We start from the raw sequence: 21,883 nt of genomic DNA on the forward strand, positions 1-21,883 counted from the left end.
GCTATCGTAACTTTGGTTTGTAACTCCAAATCCTGTTTCTACGTAATTCAAGAGGCTAATGCAGTTAAAAGAATTATTATTAGTTGCTGTTGTTGTTTTTAAGTTTACTTTTAACCGTGATTTTTAAGTGTACTTTGGACTTTCCCAAAAAACTAAATATACGATCCAGTAATTCCACTTCTGAGAATTAAAACCCCAGGAAACAAAAGCCCTGTCAGAGAGATAAATGCACCCCTGCGTTCACTGCAGCATTATTTACAAAAGCCAAGACATGAAAACCACCTAAGTGTCCATGAATGGTTGAAAAGATCAAGAAAACATGGTGGGTATACACACACACACACACACACACACACACACACACACAAACAGGATACTATTCAGCCGCCTGCCATTTGTGACAACATGGACAGACCCTGAGGACACTGTGCTAAGTGAAATAAGTCAGAGAAAGACAAATGCTGTCATGTCACACTTATATGTGGGAAGCTAAAACCAAACTCATAGAAAGAGATCAGATTTGTGGTTAGAGGTAGGGATGGGAGGCGGGAAAATTGGAAGTAGTCATAAGGTACGACCTTTCAGTTAGAAATAAATATTGAAGGGGCGCCTGGGTGGCTCAGTCAGTTAAGGGTCTGTCTCTTGATTTTGGCTCAAGTCATGATCTCCCAGTTCATGGGGTTGAGCCCTGCGTTGGGCCCTGTGCTGACAGTGAGGAGCCTGCTTGGGATTCTCTCTCTCTCCCTCTCTCTCAAAATAAACATTAAAAAAAAGTACTGAAGATGTAATGTATAGCATGATGACTATGGTTAACACTACTGGATGGTATATTCGAAAGTTGCCAAGAATAAATCCTAAGAGCTCTTATCACAGGGAAAAAAATTTTTTATCCTTTTTTTTTGTATCTGCATGAGATGATGGATGTCAACTTATTGTGATAGCCATTTTACAATGTATCTAAGTCAAAACACGATGCTGTATACCTTAAACTTACGCAGTTCTGTGTGTCAACTAAATCTCAATAAAACTGAAAGGAAGAGGGGCGCCTGGGTGACTCGGTTGAGCATCTGGCTCTTGATTTCAGCTCAGGTCATGATCTCACCGCTCATGAGTTTGAGCCCTGTGTTGGGCTCTGCACTGGGATTCTCTCTGTTCCTCTCTGACCCTCCCCGTTCATGCGCTCCCTCTCGCTCTCTCTCTCTCTCTCAAAATAAACTTTAAAAAAAGTAAAAGGAAAAAACAACTCTGAAGAAAACCAAGGAAGTGACACTATAATGCCAGGATAGTCATCTTTGAAGGTGGGATAAAGGAAGTAGTAACTGGCCAGGAGCATAAGGGAAAGTTGAGATGCTGGCAATGTCCTATTTTTTTTTTTTTAATGTTTATTTCTGAGAGAGGGAGAGAGAAGAGTGCAAGTAGGGGAAAGGCAGACAGACAGAGAGAGAGAGAGAGAGAGGGAATCCAAAGGAAGCTGGGAGCTGTTAGCACAGGGCCCAACATGGGGTTTGAACCCACAAACCATGAGATCATGACCTGAGCCAAAGTCGGACGCTTAACCGACTGAGCCACCCACGCGCCCCTACAATATCCTATTTCTTGACCTGGGTGGTGGTTATACCATCACTTTGAAATAATTCGAGCCATACCTTATTGTGTTTTGTATTTTGTTTCTGTGTTTTATTTTTTTGTTGTTAAAATAAACAAGTATTTTAAAACTAATTGAATGGAAAGAATAGTTAAATCCACATTATAATTCACATGTCTCTCTCAACAATTGATAGAAATAGACAAAATCAGTATGGTTAGAATTTGAACAACACTGGAGCACCTGGGTGGCTCAGTCAGTTAAGCATCCGACTTCAGCTCAGGTCATGATCTCACAGCTTGAGGGTTCGGGCCCCGCATCAGGCTCCGTGCTGATGGCTCAGAACCTGAAGCCTGCTTTGGATTCTGTGTCTCTCTCGCTCTCTGCCCCTCCCCCTCTCATGCTCTGTCTCTGTCTCTCTCAAAAATAAACATTAAAAAAAAATTTTTTTTTAAAGAACTTGAACACTGCCAACCAATTGGCCTAATTGATATTTATAGAACACTCCACCCAACTGCTGAATACAAATTCTTTTCAAATACACATGGGGCATCCACCAAGATAGACTATATGCAGAACCTAAAACAAGTCCCAGTACGCATTAAAGGATGAAAATCATTTAGAATATGTTTGCTGACTACAACAGAATTACAAACCAGTAATAGGTATCTGGAAAATCCCCAAACATCGGAAAATTAAACACACATCTAAGTAACCGATGGGTCAAGGGGCACCTGGGTGGCTCAGTTGGTTAAGCATCTGACTCTTACTTTCAGCTCAGGCAATGATCTCACAGTTCGTTCAGTTTGAGCCCCACGTGGGGCTCTGCACTAACAGCACAGAGTCTATTTGGGATTCTCTCCCCACCCCACCCCACCCCCATTCCCCTGCTCCTCCTCTCTCTCTCTCTCAAAATCAGTAAACTTAAAAAAAAAAAAGATTTTAAGCAATCATTGTGTAAAAGAAGAAATTATAGGGAAGCAGAATATCTTAAACTGGGCAAGGCCATGTTTGGGAGGGGCAGGGAGTGGAGATATGGTGTGAGGTTGGGGTAGGGACAGACAGGGAGGGGAGGAGGTGGTGAAGCCAGAAGCAGGGGGAGGGGGAAGGGGAGAAAAGGCGGGGTGGTGAGCTGGGATTGTGGAGGCAGTCCAGAGGTGGATGGTAGTAATAATAAAAAGGCAAAAAAATATATATATATATATTTTGAACTTTATTAAACTGAAAAACACAACATACCAAAATTTGTGAGATGCAACCAAGGCTCTGCTTCCAAGGAAATTTATGGTATTCAGTTATATTAGAAGAGAAGGAAGATCTAAAAGCAATTATTTAAGCTCCCACCTTAAAAAGCTAGAAAAGTTAAACCCAAAGTATAAGGAAAGAAACAAAGGTAAGAAAAGAAACCAATTAAATAAAAAATAGACAACAGTGAAAATCAATGAAACCAAACACATCATAAAAGTGCACATGCACAAAAAACACAAGTGTAATGATTTATCGGAGTGAACACCTTGTAAGTTACCACTTGATCAAGAAATAGGACAACCAGGGCCCAGAGCCCTCCTCCAGTGTCCCTTCCCCAATCACCAACCTCTTCATACTTCAGGTCATCACTATCCTAACTCCATGCAAATGAAGTGTAAAGTCCTACTCTTCATTATAGTCTTACCACCGAAGCATGTATTTTTACCCTAGGTTTGGGTTTTACCTGCTTTAACTTATATAATGATAACACAGTATAAGAGGTGTTGGCTGGCCATTCATATACTTTTGTCAAATGTCTGCTCAAAACTTTTGGGGCACCTGGGTGGCTCAGTCAGTTAAGTATCGATTACAGCTCAGGTCATGATCTCATGGTCCATGAGCTCGAGGACCGTGTCGGGCTCTGTGCTGACACCTCAAAGCCTGGAACCTGCTTCGGATTCTGTGTCTCCCTCTCTCTCTCTGCCCCTCCCCCGCTCACGCTCTGTCTCTGTCTCAAAAAAATAAACATTAAAAAAAATTTTTTTTTAATTATCTGCTCAAAACTTTTTAACTAGTTTGTCTTTGAAATGATCAATAAAATCATAAATGTTAAGCCCGACTGACCAAGATAAAGCAAGGAGACACAAATTACCAGTATCATCGGCAAAGAGAGAACAACCATAGCTACAAATCCTAGAACACTAAAAGAACAGCGAAATATTATGAACAACTTGATACAAACTAGTTTAGGCAGTGACTAAACCAGCTAGGTGTGTAGGAATACTCCAGTAAAACAAAAACGTTTGACATATCTTACCTTCAAAACTCTTCAAAACTTAGAGCCATGTTATCCCCAAGTCATTGGAGAAAGACGACTACATACCAAGTTAGCTCAAAAACAACTTTAAGCGCTTAACAATGCATGCTGCGTACTACGAATGCAAAATGAGGGCAGGGTCTTATCTTGCAGTCATACAACCTTCATTTGGCTTAGTGACTCCCGGGAAAACAAACATGAATACGAGACAGTATTAGATTTATTAAAGACCATAATGCAATCATTTATTGGAGAAGGAAACAAAAAGCAAGAGAAGAAAAATTAAGAACAGTTTTATAATGCTTTGGGGGAAAAAACAGCTTCATCGTCCGCAAAATTCTTTCCCTTTGAAATGCATTAGCAAAAAAAAGAAACACTTTTATGAAACAGAATCTCAAGGTAGGAAAAGTAGCAGACAAGAATATATTTTTGGATTTAAAAAACTCAGTTATGCAATCAGCAGCGTTCAAAATTAGTTGAATATCTCTATACAATTGCAAAAATCGATTCATGTTTTAACAAAGTGTTTTAAAAGCTCATGGTATTACAACAGGCACAAGGTTCTGAAGGCATGTAAATTATCCACGGGCTTTGAACGTCTTTATCCCCAACTTCACAATCAGAATTTACAAAAGCCACAAAAGATCAGAGCTGGGAGGATTTAACATTTTTCCTTTCCTTGTTCAAAGTGGCAAAGTCAAGCAAACATTGAAAAAGGCAAAACAAACACTCTTCACAGCAGAAGGACCACGAAACTGAAAGTCAACTAGACTTCTCCTTTAGGGTGTCCAACAAATGCCAAGATTCACTTGTACTTACAAGTAAAGGCTCACTAGCTGCAGTACGGAAGTTCAACAGACAGAGGATGACACTCTGCCCAGATACGTCTTTATTTGGTCTTCAAGGATACCTCACGAGGATGTTGAGGCCAGGCAGCCCCCTTAATCGGGGAATGTTTGTCCGCAAAGGTTTTTTGGTTACCTTGTGGTAAATACACACATCAGCATCAGCTGTTTACGACAAAGCTGTGGACTGACTTTTCATTTCAAACAGCCGCATCTGGTCCTAGAGAACTACCTATCACCTGCCTAGTGAACTCGCTCTTGCCTGCTTTCAGCTCATCCCGTCCACAGAAAATGTTTTGTGCACTTCTCAGCCCATCATCAGCCTATCAGCTCCTGCTAGGAAGAATGGAATTGTATTTGGTCGGTGTGCATTGAACAAGGGCCCCGCGGCTCCCGTCTGCCTCACCGGGCTCTGCCCACAAGCTTTAGGGTCAGATCCCTGCCAGCATGAGTTTTCGAGCTTCGTGAGGCCTTTCTGCACAACGAATCCCTGAGCGACCAAGAACAAAGCCTGGTGTAGCAGGGACTCGCAGGGTGGCCTGTGATAGAACTGGAAACAGCCCAGACGGGACTACACAGCCTATCCTGAAGGAACCGGGCTCAAATAAACTGCAAAACACTTTTTACTCATCTAAAAATGCTCCAGATCTCAGAATTTCATAAAATTCATGAACTGTGACTTAGAAGGTACGTGATTTAAAGACACGTGATTTAATCTCCCAGGTTTTCCAATAAGAATTCCCAAAAAGTCAAACATCCTACATTCTTTTGTTAATATCCTATCAAGAGTTTCAGATATAAATCTGTATTTAACTTCAGATGTAGGTCTGTTAGCTTTTTATAAACTGTTATCTGAGAAAAACTACAGGACATCTTAAAACATCCAAAACATTTTTTAGATTTTAAAAATCAAGAAAACTATGCCAAAAATCTACAAACATGGGTTTTCTTCATTGGCTGAAAATGAAAACGAGCATTTCATTTGCTGAAAACGAGGTCCAGGACGGGTTGTAAACTTGTAACTAATTTGTAATCCTGCAGCTGACTCTGGTTGGGTGTTGTCGAGGGAAGAGGTGAGGCAGCCAGCCCCGGTGTGGGCTGCCCCACGGAAAAGGGAACCCACAGCCACGGGAACCCGAGGGCTGAGTTCAGTTTCCTAACTCAGTCCCCCAAGGGACACACCTGTCACGCTCCTGGAGCTCTCAAAAGCAGAAGCGGCCAAACCAGTATCTCCCACACCCTGTTCCCAGGGTGTGCCTTACTTCTTCCTCACCTTTTCTAATGGAAGTATCCAAAGTAATTGATTTAGATGCATCTCAAGGTTTGATTTCCTGCTCCCTGAGCGCACCCTGATTGGGGTGGGAGGGAGGGGGCCCTCAGAGGGATACCCCACGAAGTCCCCATACAACAATGAGGGAGAGAGGCTCTGAGCACTGAGATCGGCAGCCCAGGGGAAATGCCCAGGTGGGGACGGTGTCCCACTTTCCCAGGGAACAGCCAGCCGGGCCCAGGCAGCAGTGGCTAGGGAGGGGCACGGCCACACACACGATCTGGCAGCCAGAGCTGCCTGTGAGCACTGTCGGTGGGCAGAAGGGAAACCTCCTAGGTGGTGAGACGGGTGGCAGGGGGTCCAACGGCAGGCTCCGAGGGTGGGGGGACGGCTGTCCAGCCTTGGGGAGCAGAGGGAAGAGCACTGGGGGCACTGCTCCCATGCAGCTGGAGGCACCCCCTTGGGGAGCATCCTTCCCAGGCGCAAAAAAAGTCGCCTCAATGGTTCCCTTCGTTCCAAAAATGCAACGACCTCTGCTTCCCCCAGCAGTAAACAGGCAGGACGGCGGGCAGGGAAGCCAAGACGGCCGCCAGCCTGCCGGCCATGGGGTCCGAACTCTAATTCCCCACTCGCCCCCCCAAAGAGGGTGCTTACAACCAGAACTGTTGCCTGGTTACAGATTTCAGCGTATCTGACATGGATTTCTTCCTCCCACAGTGCAGTGGGCAGAAACAAGTAGGGAAAACCAAAGGGGGAGGGGGCAGAAGGGAAATGCAGGAGTCTGGAAGATTCTGAAAGACGGGATCATCCAAAAGCTGCCGACACCGTCCAGACGGAGCTGTGTGAGCGCCAACCGGTCGCAGGCCACACGTTAGGGCAAAGCAGGTGCTTTAACCCAAGAACCCGCGCCCTCTACTGGTGAGACCTGGAGGGACCACTGCCCTGAGGCTATTCCCTCTCTTCAGTGCCGGAAACAGGGCCACCAGCCTGCAAAGTCACTGCGAATTTTACAGGAGACAATGCATGGCCACGTCTACTGTGCTAGACATAATGCTGGATAAATATTTTTTTTGATAAGTTAGCCATCAGAGACATTCATCCCGTCCCCTTCAAAGGTCACCTGTTATCTCTGGGACTAAGTAATAATACCTTCCTTTCACAGAGATATCCTGTACCTATCCTGGGCCCTGGGCTAAGCACCTGATACACAGCTCACTGATGTACTACGAAGATCCAGCAGGAACTGTTATCTCCTTTGTTTCTAAACAGATAAGCAAAGTGAGGAACGGAGCTCAAGTAACTTATTCAACCTGACACCAGCATGTGACTGAGTCACAACACACACAGACCCGTTGGCCGTTAAAGCCCACATCCGTTACCACCAAGCTACGCAGCCCTGGTGACATCTCAAAAGGTGTCTCGACCTCGTGTCCCACAAAGTCCAGTCCAGACATTGAAAAGGGTCACAGGGATCAGCCTTTTAGTTACTCCAGGCTGGTTGGAGCCCGTAGAGACAGGCTAGCCTCACATCGGCTCCGAAGAGAGGGAACAATGGACACTCCTGACCTCTTCTGGGCCCGTTCCTGGAGCACTTCTGAGATCTGAGCGACCTCCTGGAGCCGCCTCAGACGTGAAAGAGCTCCACAAAAGCCAGAAGGTAGCACATAACTTCCCTTTCTGGCTGAAGGCAGGTTAGGGACCTCGGGATAAAACAGGGTGCCCTCCACAGCCTAGAGAGGACTGGGTAAGGCTGGCTCCCTCACTCTGGCCCTATCGGGCCAGCTCATACCTCGCAGCTTGGAGGAAAACGCTAGCAGCTCTGAGGTCTCAGCTTCTCAGCTGCAACAGGAGAACGAATTTAGCAACTGGCCACAAGCAAGAAGACCACGAGTGCACATCACAGCCTCTGGTTTGGAGGTCCCAGAGCCAGAACCCGAGTGGACTAGCCAGACCTGGGTAGAGAACAGAAAAGCGACCCCGAAGACACTTCACTTGTGGGCTTGCTTCAGAGGCCCTGCAATGCCAAGAACTCTGGCCGTCAAGACAGGGTATTTATGATGGTCAGGCAGCAAGGAGGAGCTGAAAGGGCACACAAAGGAACAACGGAGATCCTACGGATCCAGAAGGAAGCTTCCCCAAAGGGAGGCTGGGCAGGAGACAGTGCAGTGACGTAAAGAGAACAGGACCGGAAAAGGCGCGGGCTTGGCTGGTGAAAACAGAACAGGCAAAACAGTTAGAGGAGGCACCTCCAGAGCCACACTGGGAAACGCGGGGTCGTGGAGGAGACTGGAGCTGGGGCACCCAGGCTCCGGGCCCAGTTCTGCCACCGGCTGTGGCTTTAGGGAAATCTGCTAACCTCTCTGAGCCTGCCTTCCCGGACTGCCCAGTGACAGAACCATCACCTCCTTGTCACCAGGCTCTCGTGAGGACCAGACGAAGCCCAGGGGACAATGCACCCTGTGTGTAGACAGGGCCAGCAACGGAACCACCCGACGGTCCACGGCGTCCCGCCCTGGTGTCTGGGCCTCGAGTGCAAACACTGGCACTTGTTTAAAGGTCACTGGGCAGGCGTGCCTCCTTCCTGCGGGCCCCACAGTGGGGCTCTGTCTTCCCACCCACTCACCCCTGGCCCCATTCCAGGGCAGGATGGAAAATGGGATCAGTTTAAAAGCAACATTTATAAATAATGGAAAAAAAAAACAAAAAATACAGTAAGGAGCAGCGAGATTTTTCACCTCCTGTCAGCTCTTGTGCAAAAGCAAACCGTGTGTGTTCTGTCGCAGCTCTGTCCCCAGTCTAGTTCTAAGAGGTCACGAGGAAAGATTGGGGGGTGGGGTAAGGGGGAGAAAGGAAACCTCAAGAGAAAAAGAGTGTGCACTGAAAAAGCATCGTCAGGTGTGGAATCAGAAGACCAAGAAGGCTGACGTTCAGATTTGAAAACAACACGTGCCACCAAAAAGCGCTCCTTTTCCAGGTCACTCCATGACCAGAACTTCCACGGGTTTGTATACAGAGGTCACCGCAGAGAACCACGGGTTCCCAGACCCCAGACCAGAAGCACACCCACACTGTGTGAGGTGGCGGCTGGGGGGGGGGGGGGGTAGGGGTAGGGGGGAGGAATGGTCCCCCCCCTGAGGGCCACTCTACCAAGTCCCCGTTGACCCCCAAACTCTGTCCCTTATTGTCACACCCCTGCCTTCCCTGATGGCGCTGCCTGTCGTCACCTGGGGATCACTGGCTCCCCAAGGCTTATCTGCTGCTGCTTAATGAGGTTTTTATTTATGAGACTCCAGGGGAACACCATCCAAAAGGGAAACAGGTGCACGAGGAATATTCTACTCCCTAAGATCCAGAACCCATCTCTCACACCGTGCTATAGACGTTTGGGTCTGCGAAACCAACACTGCCTCCAAAAGCAGCCCTCCAATGTTCGGCTCACAAGCAACACGCGGCTGCGAGAGAAAAGGCACGTGTCTGCAAGAGGTTTAGAAGGTATTTACAAAACCATCCACCAGCTTCCGGGCATGGTGCCTTCTTCCAAAGCTTTGCAAAAACGGACCATGGGTTATGCAAGACACACAGCAAAACACTTCTTCACGGCATCCCTAGGAGGAAAAGCACAGAGATAAATGAGAGGTCATCACCCCAAAGGCCCCGTAAGCGGTAAAGCCCCTCCTTTAGATTTCCAGGGTACCCAGAGTAGCACCCTGCAGAGCAAAAAGCACCTGCACTACGGGGTCAATCTACCTGGCACCAAACCTCAGCTCCAAATTAGTGTTACTGTGGGCAAGTTATTTGTCTTGCTGAGTTTCAGATTCCTCATCTGTAAAAGGGGGTGTCCCTCTCACCCTAAAGACCAGCCGCAGGAACGAATACACCAAATAGAGTAGGTATTTAATAACTGATAGCCATTCATGATAACCAAAGGAGAAGACAGGGGAAAAAGTAGAGATTATCAGAAACCAAGAGTTTAGGACTGTGCGTTTTAATATCAACCAGAATCACTCTACGCGCTGAAAACATTAGATCAAATAGTCACCAGGGCCTTTCTTCGTCCTAAGCAAGCAGCAGAAACCTGCTAAGGGACAGCTGTCAGGAGCTCCCTAGCATAGGGGGCTCTCTGGAGTGACTGAGGGTGTATTAACCTGCTGTATTAGGCCTGCACCAGGCACCTACTCCTCAGAACTCAGTGTCCAGAGTGGAAGGAAAGAGTGGGTACCCAATTACTGTCCCAGCCCCACCAAACCCGGCTGTGTGCCAGGGCTCCCACCCCAGTCCCTCTGCTCTCCGCTGCCCCTACACCAAGGATACCGGGAGTCACGGAGGCAGGGAGGGGTAAGTGCATGCATTTGCATGAGCAGGCGCTGTGTCTTAGTACAAAGATAATTTCTAGAGCTGCATTTCTTAAGATATGTTCTGTCCTGTAGTCCTGGGAGATGCTCTGCACAAGAAAGGGTTTTACAACCAAGTAAGATCCCTCATGGCAGCTGACAACACACACAACATATTCAAGGACCCGGAACGACCACCTAATTTTGCTTAACCTCTACCCAAACGTATCTGACCACAGAAGCCTTTTCCACCACATAACCACTATTTCTGTGAAACACTGTGGGAGCGCAGGGCCTCTCTCTGTGATTCCTGCCCTACTAGTCAGCACACGAAATTCACTGCTACAAGTAGCTTTCTATCATTCGGTCATCACTTGTGCCTAAGCTCCAGAAATGCCGATCCAGGTCAAGTCTGCAACCCTTGAAGAACGGCACCACGCAGGCCCAGCTTCATGGGTAAGAGACGTGTAGAGTTGCACCGGGCCGCCTACTTCAAAGGTTCCACGCCTAGGTTAATGCCCCGTGGTTGCCATCGTGAAATCCTCCGTCATCTTTTTAACAAGGAGCCCACATTTACATTTTGCACCGGGCCCTGCAAACTAGGCTACTGGTCCGGGCACGATGACACGTTCACCCTGTTGGCAAAGCTGGTAAATACCCCACTGGAGGCTCAGGCTGATTTCATGCAAAAACCTAGTTTCCCAAGACAGCCCCCCATCTCCCCGAACCGGCTGGGTTAGCAGGCTGAATTTTCCTGTTATTCCCCTAGAACCCACTCCCGAGCCACACGGCTGCCCTTGTGTTGATGGACTTGTGAACCTCTCGTCGGACACTCCCCGGCGTCTTCAAATCCCTGTCAGCAGCACACTCAGAATGCGTGAAGACGCGGGGCTGCTTTCCCTCCTTCCCCGCTCCCATGCGATTTTTCTTCTCCACGGTTAAGGAAAAACCTTCTTTTTTTAGTTGACAGGTGGTGACAGATGAGTGGAGATCGAATGGTTGCAGGAGAACAGAGTCAGGCAAAGATCACAGTTTTGAGAGGCCCGTGGCTGAAGTGCCAATTGAAGGCGGTGTGGAAGCTGGAAGGGGGGGTGATCTGGTCCAACGCTCTGCTTGTCCACTGAGTCCACTAAGGCCAGAGGGGTCCAGCAAGTTGCCCGAGGTCACACTGCTACTTAGGAAACCCTGGTCCTGCGAGAACTGGCCCTGCTTATATTCCGTCTGTAAACTCCTCTCAGACACTCTCAATGACACCGCGAGAAAACGGGCATGAGCTTAGACACCCCCCACCCCCGCCCGCCTTCCTCGGTGATATTAAAGTGACGTTCCCCTTGCAGATCTCTCCGCAAAGCTACAAGTTACAAAGAGTGATCGTGTGCGCAAACACACTCTGTATCACAGGAGAATGTTCACGCCACCGGAACTGGTGGTCCTGGGTCAGCGCCTGTTGTCCCTGAAACATGGGGGAGCGGGGTGGAGAGGGCCCTCGGCTTCCTAATCTACAAAACAGGTGTATGACATCTACCTGTTTGTCTCAAAGAATTTCAATGAAGGTAACATGTGCTCTCTGAAAGCGCTCTGAACTAAACGCCCTTTGCGAACATACCATCAGTTACAGTCCGAAATACAGTCTGTCTTACCTTGCATACGGAATGAAGGAAAGGCTATACCTGCAACGAAAACAAACACAAGTGGAAATGAGACGGAGGGAGTGGAAGATCGCACACCGGGAGGAACGGGCCCTGAGCTGTGACCCTCTCCCTCCCCAGCGTGCAGGCCGCACACACGCACACGCACGCTCGCACCCACACGTGAACGCGAGCTGTGCCACACGTTCAGGTGGGGAGGGACGGAGGGTCGTCTGTGGCCAAAGAAGGGCAGAAGACCCACGTGGAAGCAACCCTGTCCCCTCAGCCTCACAAGGTCACTGCTGTAACCAAATGAGCCAGCAGATCCCACATATCCAGGTGGTACAGAGTCCTATTCTGAAACAGTACCAAATAAAACCTTGATCACTTGTCCTCTAATATTTACAAATCCTCGACAGAGTGTAACTGACAGGGATAATTTTCTGCTCTGCTCCTATTAAGCTTGAAAGATAAGAGAACAGAAAGAAAAAAACCCACGACCAACTGCTCAACGGATAAAAACATAAGCAAGCTATGCTATGATTCTTCGAGAGCCCAGTTGGCTCAGCCCCTTCTGAGAGGAGGACCCCGCAGGGAGGAGGCCACAACCTTAACGGACCAGGCCCGTGTGTCAGGCAGGGAGTGAGTTGGTCGGCCCGCAAAGAGCGCAACACCGTCGGTCCTGGCACGGATATGGCCATCTGCCTGAGCCCGTATGAAGGCTGAGCCTCTGAAAGTCTATCAGAAAGGCATGTGCGTGTGGGTACCAGTTTCGGCCCCCAGAAGAAACCACAATAAAGCATAAGTCATGAAACCTGACCCTTTCGGCACCTACTCCCAGAACGTGTGTCATTAAAAACCAGGCCATCGTTCTTCTTATACTCCCCGTACACGGAAGCTCGTTTACTTGTGGACACAGCAAATCCCAAAAAGCATTTGGGAAGTCTATTTATTCAGAAGTCCAAAATCACGAAAGGGAGGGAGGGGTGCTCAGCTTGCGGTCTGGCGAGCAGGGGCACAGCCATTTCGCGGCCCTGTCCCCTTTGCCCTAGAGCAAACCCTCTTACTTTCCCAAGTGGATCAGCACACCATAGAAACTGCTGAGGCAGGCCTGAATCATCCCCTGACAAACTCCAGAAGTACTACAGAAACGTCTCAGAAGCCATCGATTCCACCACCCTCTCCCTCCGATGTTGGACCCGTCTGAAAGGGCCCGAACCTGCAGCCCCACCACCGGCCCCCAATAACGGGGTCTCCAGCGCCCGATCACCGTGCGTGGCTCTTGAGCGACAGCACCCCGGCCTTGCCAACCGGCCTCCAGTGCACATGCTGGTCCCACCGCCCACAGCCGCGTGGCTTTCCATTTCACCATTCACCTCCTGCTGACAATTCCCTCTTTGTGCTTCCGCTGAATGATTCATTCCATCACAAACGTAACATCACGACTTCCGTACCACTCTCCTTTCCTTCGATGTCTCCCTGACTCACAAGCCTCCTCCTACCAGCCCCTGTAACGCTTCATCGTCCTTGCTCTGACCGGACATAAGTGACTGAGTCACATTTATCACATCTCAAAATCAACCGTGAGCCCCGAACAAAAATGCCGCACCGGGCAAACGATCGGCCTCCCCTGGCCACCCAAGACCACTAATGCCACCTGTTGGCTCCGGGGCCTGACTTCACTCGCACCATGGAGAATCCTTAAGTTGAGAAGTGTCTGTGTCTTTCTCTCCTCCTACCCACACCACGTGGAGTTTAATCTCCTTCAGCTGCACTAGTCAGAGATGGAGGTGGGAGGGGGCTACGTAAAACAGCACTTACCATGTCAGGGCCAAGGACTGCAAAATGCAGAAGATGAGAGCGAGCCCCTTGTTATGCCACTGAAAGAAAACAACGGTTACCGCACGGTGCGTGACGAGGGGCATAAACCAGAAAGGGCCAGGGAAATTAAAATGCACACTCACCCAGAAGGCAGAACACAGGGTGAGTGTAAAACACAGCTAGAGAGAGAGGGAAAACACGAATTAATACAGCAACAACACGGAGAAAAATACTGTTAAGACTTCACCGTTGGCAAACGTTAACGATGCTTCTCCTGCTGCAGTGACCCGATTCCGTGATAATCATGGCAACCGAAGGCACCCTTCATTGCAAAGCACTGGACCCACGTGGAGGCTTGCGAGTTACTCACGTTTGGCAGAAGAGTTAAAATCCCCAGGAAACGAAACCGGCCAGTAAGAACTGATGTGGATTAAAAAGAACTGGATTGGGGCGCCTGGGTGGCTCAGTCGGTTGAGCGTCCGACTTCAGCTCAGGTCGTGATCTCACGGTCCGTGAGTTCGGGCCCCGCGTCGGGCTCTGTGCGCACAGCTCAGAGCCTGGTTCGGATTCTGGGTCTCCCTCTCTCTCTGCCCATGCCCTGCTGTGCTGTCGCTCTCTCTCTCAAAAATAAATAAACATTAAAAAAAATTTAAGGGGAGTCTGGGTGGCTCAGTCGGTTAAGTGTCCGACTTCGGCTCAGGTCGTGATCTTGCGGTCCGTGAGTTCGAGCCCCGCATCGGGCTCTGTGCTGACAGCTCAGAGCCTGGAGCCTGTTTCAGGTTCTGCGTCTCCCTCTCTCTGACCCTCCCCCGTTCATGCTCTGTCTCTCTGTCTCAAAAATAAACATTAAAAAAAATTTTTTTTTTTTAAAAAGAAAGAAAGAAAGCAGACCCGTGTCAGAAAAACAGATGAAGGGGGCCACTGGGCAGCTCAAGCAGTTAAGCGTCTGACTCTTGATTTCCTAATTACCGCTCAGGTCACGATCCCATCATTTGCGAGATCGAAACCCACACGGGGCTCTGTGCTGACAACCCAGGGCCTGCTTGGGATTCTCTCTCTGCCCTTGCCCCCGCCCCCACACTCCCTCTCTCTTTCTGGGTTCTTCCCGCTAAGCTCTGCCTGTGCATGGCTTCCCCCGTCCCCAGGAGGGTGTCCCAGCTCTCTTACTACCACATCAGTACGGCCAATTTCACAATCCCTCTGGGGTGCAGAGCCGGCAGGACCCTAACACCAACTGCCACAGCAAGGGGGTAATTATCAGACCCCGAATTCTCCCTGTGTGACGGTGGCTACCAGCATCAGGCAGTGAGTCAAGACGAAAGTAAAACGAAAAGCAGTCTTTAGGTTTAAGACAAGAAAAATCCCATACGGCGGAAATAAAAACGGCCATTTGACAAGCGCAGCTAAAAGGCAGACCTTACCAGCACCATGACAGTCGCAATCAGGCGCGTCGGCTCGAACATTCGCTTCAGCTGTTTCATGGGCCCCATGAGGAAGACGGTGCTAAGAGGGAAACGTACACACGCCTTCAGCCCAGAACGGAACCCCAAGCTGCCCCCCCATCCCCTCCCCCAAGGTGACTGGCGGTAATCACAGCAGTCAGAGCAGCCGACGTGTGGGGGCACCTGGGGGGCTCGGTCGGCTAAGCGTCCGACTTCAGCGCAGTCATGATCTCGCAGTCCGTGAGTTCAAACCCCGGGTCGGGCTCTGTGCTGACAGCTCTCTCCGCCCCTCCCTCACCTGCACTCTGTCTGTCTCTCACATGCCATCATGTGAAAAGTTCTCACTACATGCCAAGTGCTGTGCTTAAGGGCCTCGGGTGCATCACTGTCACGGAATCCTTCGCCAACTGTGGGGCTGACGACAGGAAAGCATCATACTTACTTGGCAGATGACAAAACTGAATGGCGGAAGGATCTGTTACCTATCCAGGCTCCCCCCCCACCCCAACCCCAGCGCATCAGGCAGTAAGTGCATGGAGGTCTGTCGCAGCCACCAGGTCAGAGGACCCCTCTAAGGGGTGCTGCCTTGCCTCCTTACCGTCCTACCCATGGAAACAAATGAACAAACCAAACACTCGGGTACTTTTAAAAAGAAAAACCACAGGGACGCCTCGGTGGCTCAGTCCGTTGAGCGGCCGACTCTTAATTTGGGTTCAGGTCATGATCTCAGGGTTGGGAGATCGAGCCCTGGGTCGGGCTCTGCACTGAACATGGAGCCTGCTTCGGATATTATTTCTCTCTCCCTCTGCCCCTCTCCCCTGCTTGCTCTCCCTCTCTAAAAGAAAAAAGAAAAAAGAAAAAAAAAAGGAAAGCCACATCTGACAGGTGGAGGTTGTTTAGGTTAAAAAGTAGCACCTTTCATTTTCTTTCATAATCTGCAGAGAATAATTCTACAGGTGGTATCATCTATTATTTGTTCAATGTTTGCTAGATGCCAGATAGGACATCCCCGACCTCATTCCATCCCTCAGCAACTATGTGAATTAGGTGTTATAACACTTATTTTCAGATATGAGAAAACGAAGCTTAGAAAGGCTAACTTACTTATCCACAATCTCACAGTTAGGAACTTCAAGAGCTGGCATTCAAACCCCCATCTATTGGATCCAAAGCTCCAAAAGAAATCCCTAGTGTGCTTTCAGGAGGAGTGGAACTTGACAGGTGGCCTGTGAGAGGAACCACACGCAGACCCTCATGCCTGACCCCTGAGGGTCATATCTGTCATGTGTCTGGCTTCCTGGCAGAAATGCCCCAGGTGGCGTCACCCTGGGGAGTAACTGGTATTAACCAGTGTTTAACAAGCCAACCAGCAGATAACATTAGCTACTGGGTGATGGTAAAACAACAAATTTAAAACATAGGTCTACGTCTCTGTAAACTGCCAGTAACTTTCAACCTGAATTCATAGCTGTGTTCTTTTTTTTTTTTTAATGCTTTATTTATTTTTGAGAGAGAGAGAGAGAGAGAACGCAGGAGGGACAGAGAGGGAGACACAGAATCCGAAGACAGGCTCCAGGCTCTGAGCTGTCAGCACAGAGCCCGACGCGGGGCTCGAACCCACGAACCGCGAGATCATGACCTGAGCCGAAGTCGGACGCTCAACCGACTGGGCCACCCAGGCGCCCCACATAGTTGCACTCTTAAGTATTTTAGCCAAGAGTGAACAAGGAGAGCCAAGGTTGGCATTCAAAATTAAGTGCAGCATACCTACGAAAATATAACACATTATAGGCAAAGCCATAAACTCCTAGCCACACCCCGGAAATAATCATCGGCTCCCTTTGCTACTTCCGCAGGCAGTGAAGAGCTGACCCCATTAGGGTTTGCTGAATAGTTCTGGACTAACAACACACTCCTTCCTGTATTTATGGTCAATCTGTAGACTACATTACAGCCGACACTGTCTGCCCAGAGCAAAACCCTCCAAAAGTTAGTATGTGAGAGAGCTTTAGAGATGAGATTAGACACCTCGGTGAGCCAGCGTTTTACTATCTTAGGCCTTCATAAAGTAAGCTCTTAGAAGGTAACCAGAGTCAAAGACTCACTCATTTGGCTAACATTTCTGGCTAAAACCAAAACTAGGTCTGGGAACAATTAGAGACGGACAGTTAAGACAGAGGCAGCCCTTGTCAAGTGGCTTAGAGACTTTTAACAAGCCAGTGTAATAAAATGCTATCCGTGCTGTCGTGTCAATATACCTGGGGTACACAGAACCCCATATGAAAGAAGAGGTCATTGATTCCGGGTGGGGTGGGGAGAGGTCACAAGGAGAAAGAAGTTTCGAAGGAGGGGAGACTTTTGAGCAAAGTCTTGACAAGCGAGCAAAAGGATGGGGGTGGGGCACAGAGAGGGAGAGACAGACGGGGCAGCACTCCAGGCAGAGAAATTAGCCCCAGAATGGGCACAAAGAAGTTTCGGGAAATTGCAAGAAGGTCAGCCTGGCTGGGGAGTGGAAGTGGGTGAAGACACATCTCGAAGGGCCCCTCCTGCATGCACACACCTGTGCCGGAAATGAGGCACCACTACAGACAGTTAGGCAGGGAGGTCACTGAATGGCTCCACAGCTCTGTGGAAAATGGCCTGGGGAGGGACAATAAAGGAGGCAGAGAAGCCAGCAGAGGAATCCTGTAGGAGTTCAGAGGGGAAGTGACACACGCCAGAGCTAAGAGCAGCACAAGGGTCATCACGTCCAAGAAGCCTTCCCTGGCTCCCTGGGTCAGATGATGGCAGCTGCCCCTCCCTGAGCACCCCCTTTCTCCATGCCCTATTATGTTACCAGTTCATGTGCGCCTGGCTGGCCAGTGAGCTCCACTGCAGGAGGACCCAATCCACACTTGTCTGCGAGAGCTCAGAGCCCAGCCCAGGGTGTGATCAGGGCTTACTCACTGAGCATGTGAGTCGATCAGTCAGGGACAATAGCCACGGAGACCAAGAAGAAGCCAATAAGAGGTTGGCACCAAGCCACGGTGAGTAATAACGGGGGCCGCGGCTTGGACACCTGGGACTCTGAGACCATTCACTGAGACGCAGGGGAAGGAGGAGGGAGAGGAAAGGTCACGGAGTTCAGGCTCCAGGAGGACCATATAGTCAGGCCCGCACTCCCAGCTCAGAGCAGGACTATTGCTGCAGCACGAAGGTGTGGCTGAAGCGTGAACTGCACTTGACCTGGGGTATCTGGGCACCTGCCGCGTGCAGAATGGGCTGCCCTGACCTCAGGCGCCAAGAGTCAGGTGCGAGATGGTGTTCAGCGGGCAGAAGAGTAATACAGCCCATCTGCAGCCTCGGGCCCGCTGGACCCTTGTCACCCAAATGACCACTCAAGTCTCTGGCCGTAGCAGGCCAGGGCGCCAAGAGGGCTGTGCGGTCAACCCCGAAGAAACCATTCAACGGCTCCGTGCGCGGTTCCCTCAGACACAAAATCACAACAGTAACTATATCCCAGGGGACTTCAAAAATAAACTAACACACTGGGTGCTGTACGGAAACCAATTTGACGATAAATTATATTTAAAACACAAAAACAAAACAAAAAATAAATAAAATAAACTAAGATACCAAAGTATTCTATGGGCGTTACGTATATGTGTGTGTGTGTATATATATATATATATATATATTTTTTTTTTTTTTTTTTTTTGGACGTGATGTGTTTTAACGACCTCTTTTCCCACCAAATCCTTAGAACTACGAAAGCATCCTCCTTCTCCTCCCTCGAGCACAATCCACACCCATTTTCCCATCCCGTGACCGGCTACGCTTAGATTAGGAAAAAGAAACAAAAAAACTGTTACCTCCCAATCGATGCGATGTTACCAAAGGTGTAAAACACCGCGAAGAGGTACAGTCCCTTTCTGGGGACCCAGAGCAGAAGAGTTCCCTAGAAAATAAAGCACAGGGTGTTTGCACACAAGGACCCCCTCCTGCCACAGCCACACAAGCAAGAGCCCACGGAGAAATACGCTCTCCTCCCCGCCTTCCTCAGCACCTCCCAACCTCTCTCTCTTATCCACGCATCTCATGAAGCGCCAGAGAGAAAAGGCAGGGCACAGAAAGGGAAGACAACAGAGGGAAGGAGGGCCGGGGTGGAGAAAAACCAAGCGAGGAGAGGGACATCTCACCAGCAGTGAGCAGACAATTCCTGCAGCAAAACACGCAATGAAGCCTTTTATTCTGGTGCCCCAGCTTAGCGAAGATGCCTCGACGACCTGAAATTTTCAAAAAAACTGATTACATACACATATATGCATATTATAGCACCAAAAGCAAGGTGCCTGTAATTATTTTTTTGATGAGAGAGCGCAGGGGAGGGATACGGAGAGCATCCCAAGAAGGCTCTGCTCTACCGGCACAGAGCCCAATGTGGGGCTCGAACCCACAAACTGCGAGATCATGACCTGAGCAGAAAACAAGAGTCAGGTGCTTAACCAGCTGAGCCCCTCCAGGCGCCCAGGAAGCACATAATTAGAGGTAGTGCGTGAGTCTGTACTGCGGAAGGCAGGAACACAGAATCCGACTCGCTCAGAGCTCCAAGAGCCCTCGGGAGTCATGGACTCCAGCTCGTTATCCATCCATGAATCTCCTCTCCAGCAGCACATGAGAAGTCACCAAGCCTCCCTCCGGATGAACATCTGCAGAGGTGGGAACTCTCCACCTGCGGCACAAACCATTTCCCGCCCAGTGATGCAAGGCGGCAGACCCTAGAGCCGCCCAGGCAGGACGAGGTCAACTGGAAAGGCATGGGCTCCACCAGGCAGGGGCCCAGGAAACGGGGACAAGACAGGGAGAGGCGCTCAGGCAGTTGGGTCCGCTGGGCATCGTCTCCTGCATCAACCAGCCAAGCTTCGGCAGGAGCTGCTCCCAGCGGCACCTGAGACCTCGAAGGACTGAGGCTCTCGTCCGTGTCGGGCTCCCGGCTGAATGTATTCACTCCTGGCACACACAGGTGTGCCGCGGGGTGCTGGCATCAGCCAAGACACCCAAGTGTGAGACAAATCCCAGTTAATTCATGACTGCCCTACTCTTCTGACTCTCTGCTACCATGATTAGGTTCAAAGGATGCCAAGATTTCCAAAAACAACTCTGCTAAAACAGGGGAGCCTGCAGGTGGCTCCCCAGGGATCCCCCCCCCACCATGTCAAAGGGGACAGCCAAGCAGTCACGCCAGAGGCCTTCTGAGCCTGTCCACCCGATGAAAGTGGCCACCGCTGCTCCAAGCTGGGGACAGGCAGCTGCCACTCAGACCAAAGGTCCTGCCTCCTGCCCAACCACCCCAGCGTATTCACACAAGGTTCACCTCGTGTGGCCATCAGAGTCTCCATCCAGCAACGGGGTGGGGGGGGGAAGCGGCCAGCAACATTTCCACCCGCTGATGGAAGAAGGAGGAGGTGGTAGAAGCTGCAAGGGTCACTAGATTGGCAACCCCTTCAACCGTGACTGCTCCCAACTCAGGAACCTGTTTTCAACCTGCTCTCCAAACTTCCTGTCAAACCAGAAGCTTGAAGAGAAGGACCAGATGCTCTTCCAGGTGTGGCCCGCATTGCTACAGAATGGCCTAACTTCCATTTGGGAGAAGGGGAGTATTCCAAGCAGTTCTGGTTTCTTCCTTCAGGAAGGAAAGTGACATGTTGGTTCCATCCTCAAGCTGAATTTCCACCCAAATGTCACCCTACTGGGGAGCCTGGGTGGCTCAGTCAGTTAAGCATCTGACGCTTGACCTCGGCTCGTGGCATGACCTCACCATTTGTGAGTTCGAGCCCCGCGTCGGGCTCTGTGCTGGCAGCGTGGAGCCTGCTTGGGATTCTCTCTCTCCCTCTCTGCTCCTCCCCTGCTTGCGAGCACGCATGCCAGCGCTTTCTCTCCCTCTCTCAAAATAAGGAAAGAAAAACATTTAAAAGAAAAAGGCACCTGGATAGAATTTGCAGGCAATCTGCTCACAAGCTGTCTGGCAGTTAGAACAAAGGTCTCTTTGACTCTGGGATTGCGAAAAGAAAGGTCTTGCCAAAATAAAGAAAAGCTAACAATTGTTGGAGGAAACCCGGCTGGTAACCAGAAGGTGAGAAAGGAATACTGATCATTCCTGTGCTTTCAAAGGTACCACTCCTTCCTTCCTCCTCCCTGGAATCCTTTATGGAAAACCTAAGACCTATACTTTTAGAAAGAAGCCCTCTGAAACTAAAGGTTGAAGATGTATTTATGAAGGTGAGGCATCAATTAAAAAACTCGTCGGGTGGCTCTTCGTGATTAGGCACTGCGGAGGAGTTTTTAGAAATCACCTAGTTTCACATGTACAGAACTAGAACTTTCCGGCTGGGGAAACCGAGGCCCGCGGAATACACACCAAAAACGTAAAATGTTACTTTGCCTTCCACAAAGGAAAACAAGAGCGAAAAAGCGCTCGAAATAGGAAACGAACATTCTGTGCGGCTGCGCAGACCGCAGCTGGACGGGACCCTCCCACGGGAACGGTCCCGCGAACACGCAGGCAGCCTCACGAGGTCCCGGGCGCCTGCAGCGTCTATACGCAGACTGGGGGCCCAGAGACACAACACGGTTCGGCGGTGGAGACGGGCCACAATAACCAGAGGTGACCAGGGGCGGGGGGGGGGGGGGGGGGGGGG

At 49.7% G+C, this 21,883-nt stretch overlaps 1 protein-coding gene and 1 long non-coding RNA gene across 2 annotated transcripts in view; one reads left to right on the forward strand and one right to left on the reverse strand.

Moving 5' to 3' along the window:
* Positions 1 to 4,071: 4,071 nt before the first annotated feature.
* Positions 4,072 to 21,883, reverse strand: part of SFT2D2 (SFT2 domain containing 2) — an 18,626-nt gene continuing 814 nt past the window's right edge. The window contains exons 2-8 of the mRNA XM_040451744.1: positions 19,385 to 19,471; positions 19,058 to 19,143; positions 15,186 to 15,267; positions 13,908 to 13,943; positions 13,765 to 13,823; positions 11,956 to 11,985; positions 4,072 to 9,589 (exon numbers count right to left, since the gene is read on the reverse strand). Coding sequence (XP_040307678.1) covers positions 9,550 to 9,589; positions 11,956 to 11,985; positions 13,765 to 13,823; positions 13,908 to 13,943; positions 15,186 to 15,267; positions 19,058 to 19,143; positions 19,385 to 19,471 — 420 coding nt within the window. The 3' untranslated portion in view covers positions 4,072 to 9,549. The remainder of the gene's footprint in view (positions 9,590 to 11,955; positions 11,986 to 13,764; positions 13,824 to 13,907; positions 13,944 to 15,185; positions 15,268 to 19,057; positions 19,144 to 19,384; positions 19,472 to 21,883) is intronic.
* LOC121015067 (uncharacterized) overlaps positions 21,588 to 21,883 on the forward strand; it is a 3,218-nt gene continuing 2,922 nt past the window's right edge. The window contains exon 1 of the long non-coding RNA XR_005783595.1: positions 21,588 to 21,849. This is a non-coding gene — a long non-coding RNA (uncharacterized LOC121015067). The remainder of the gene's footprint in view (positions 21,850 to 21,883) is intronic.

Source organism: Herpailurus yagouaroundi, unplaced genomic scaffold, assembly GCF_014898765.1.
Source record: "Herpailurus yagouaroundi ecotype Mexico unplaced genomic scaffold, PumYag 205, whole genome shotgun sequence".
NCBI lineage: Eukaryota > Metazoa > Chordata > Mammalia > Carnivora > Felidae > Herpailurus > Herpailurus yagouaroundi.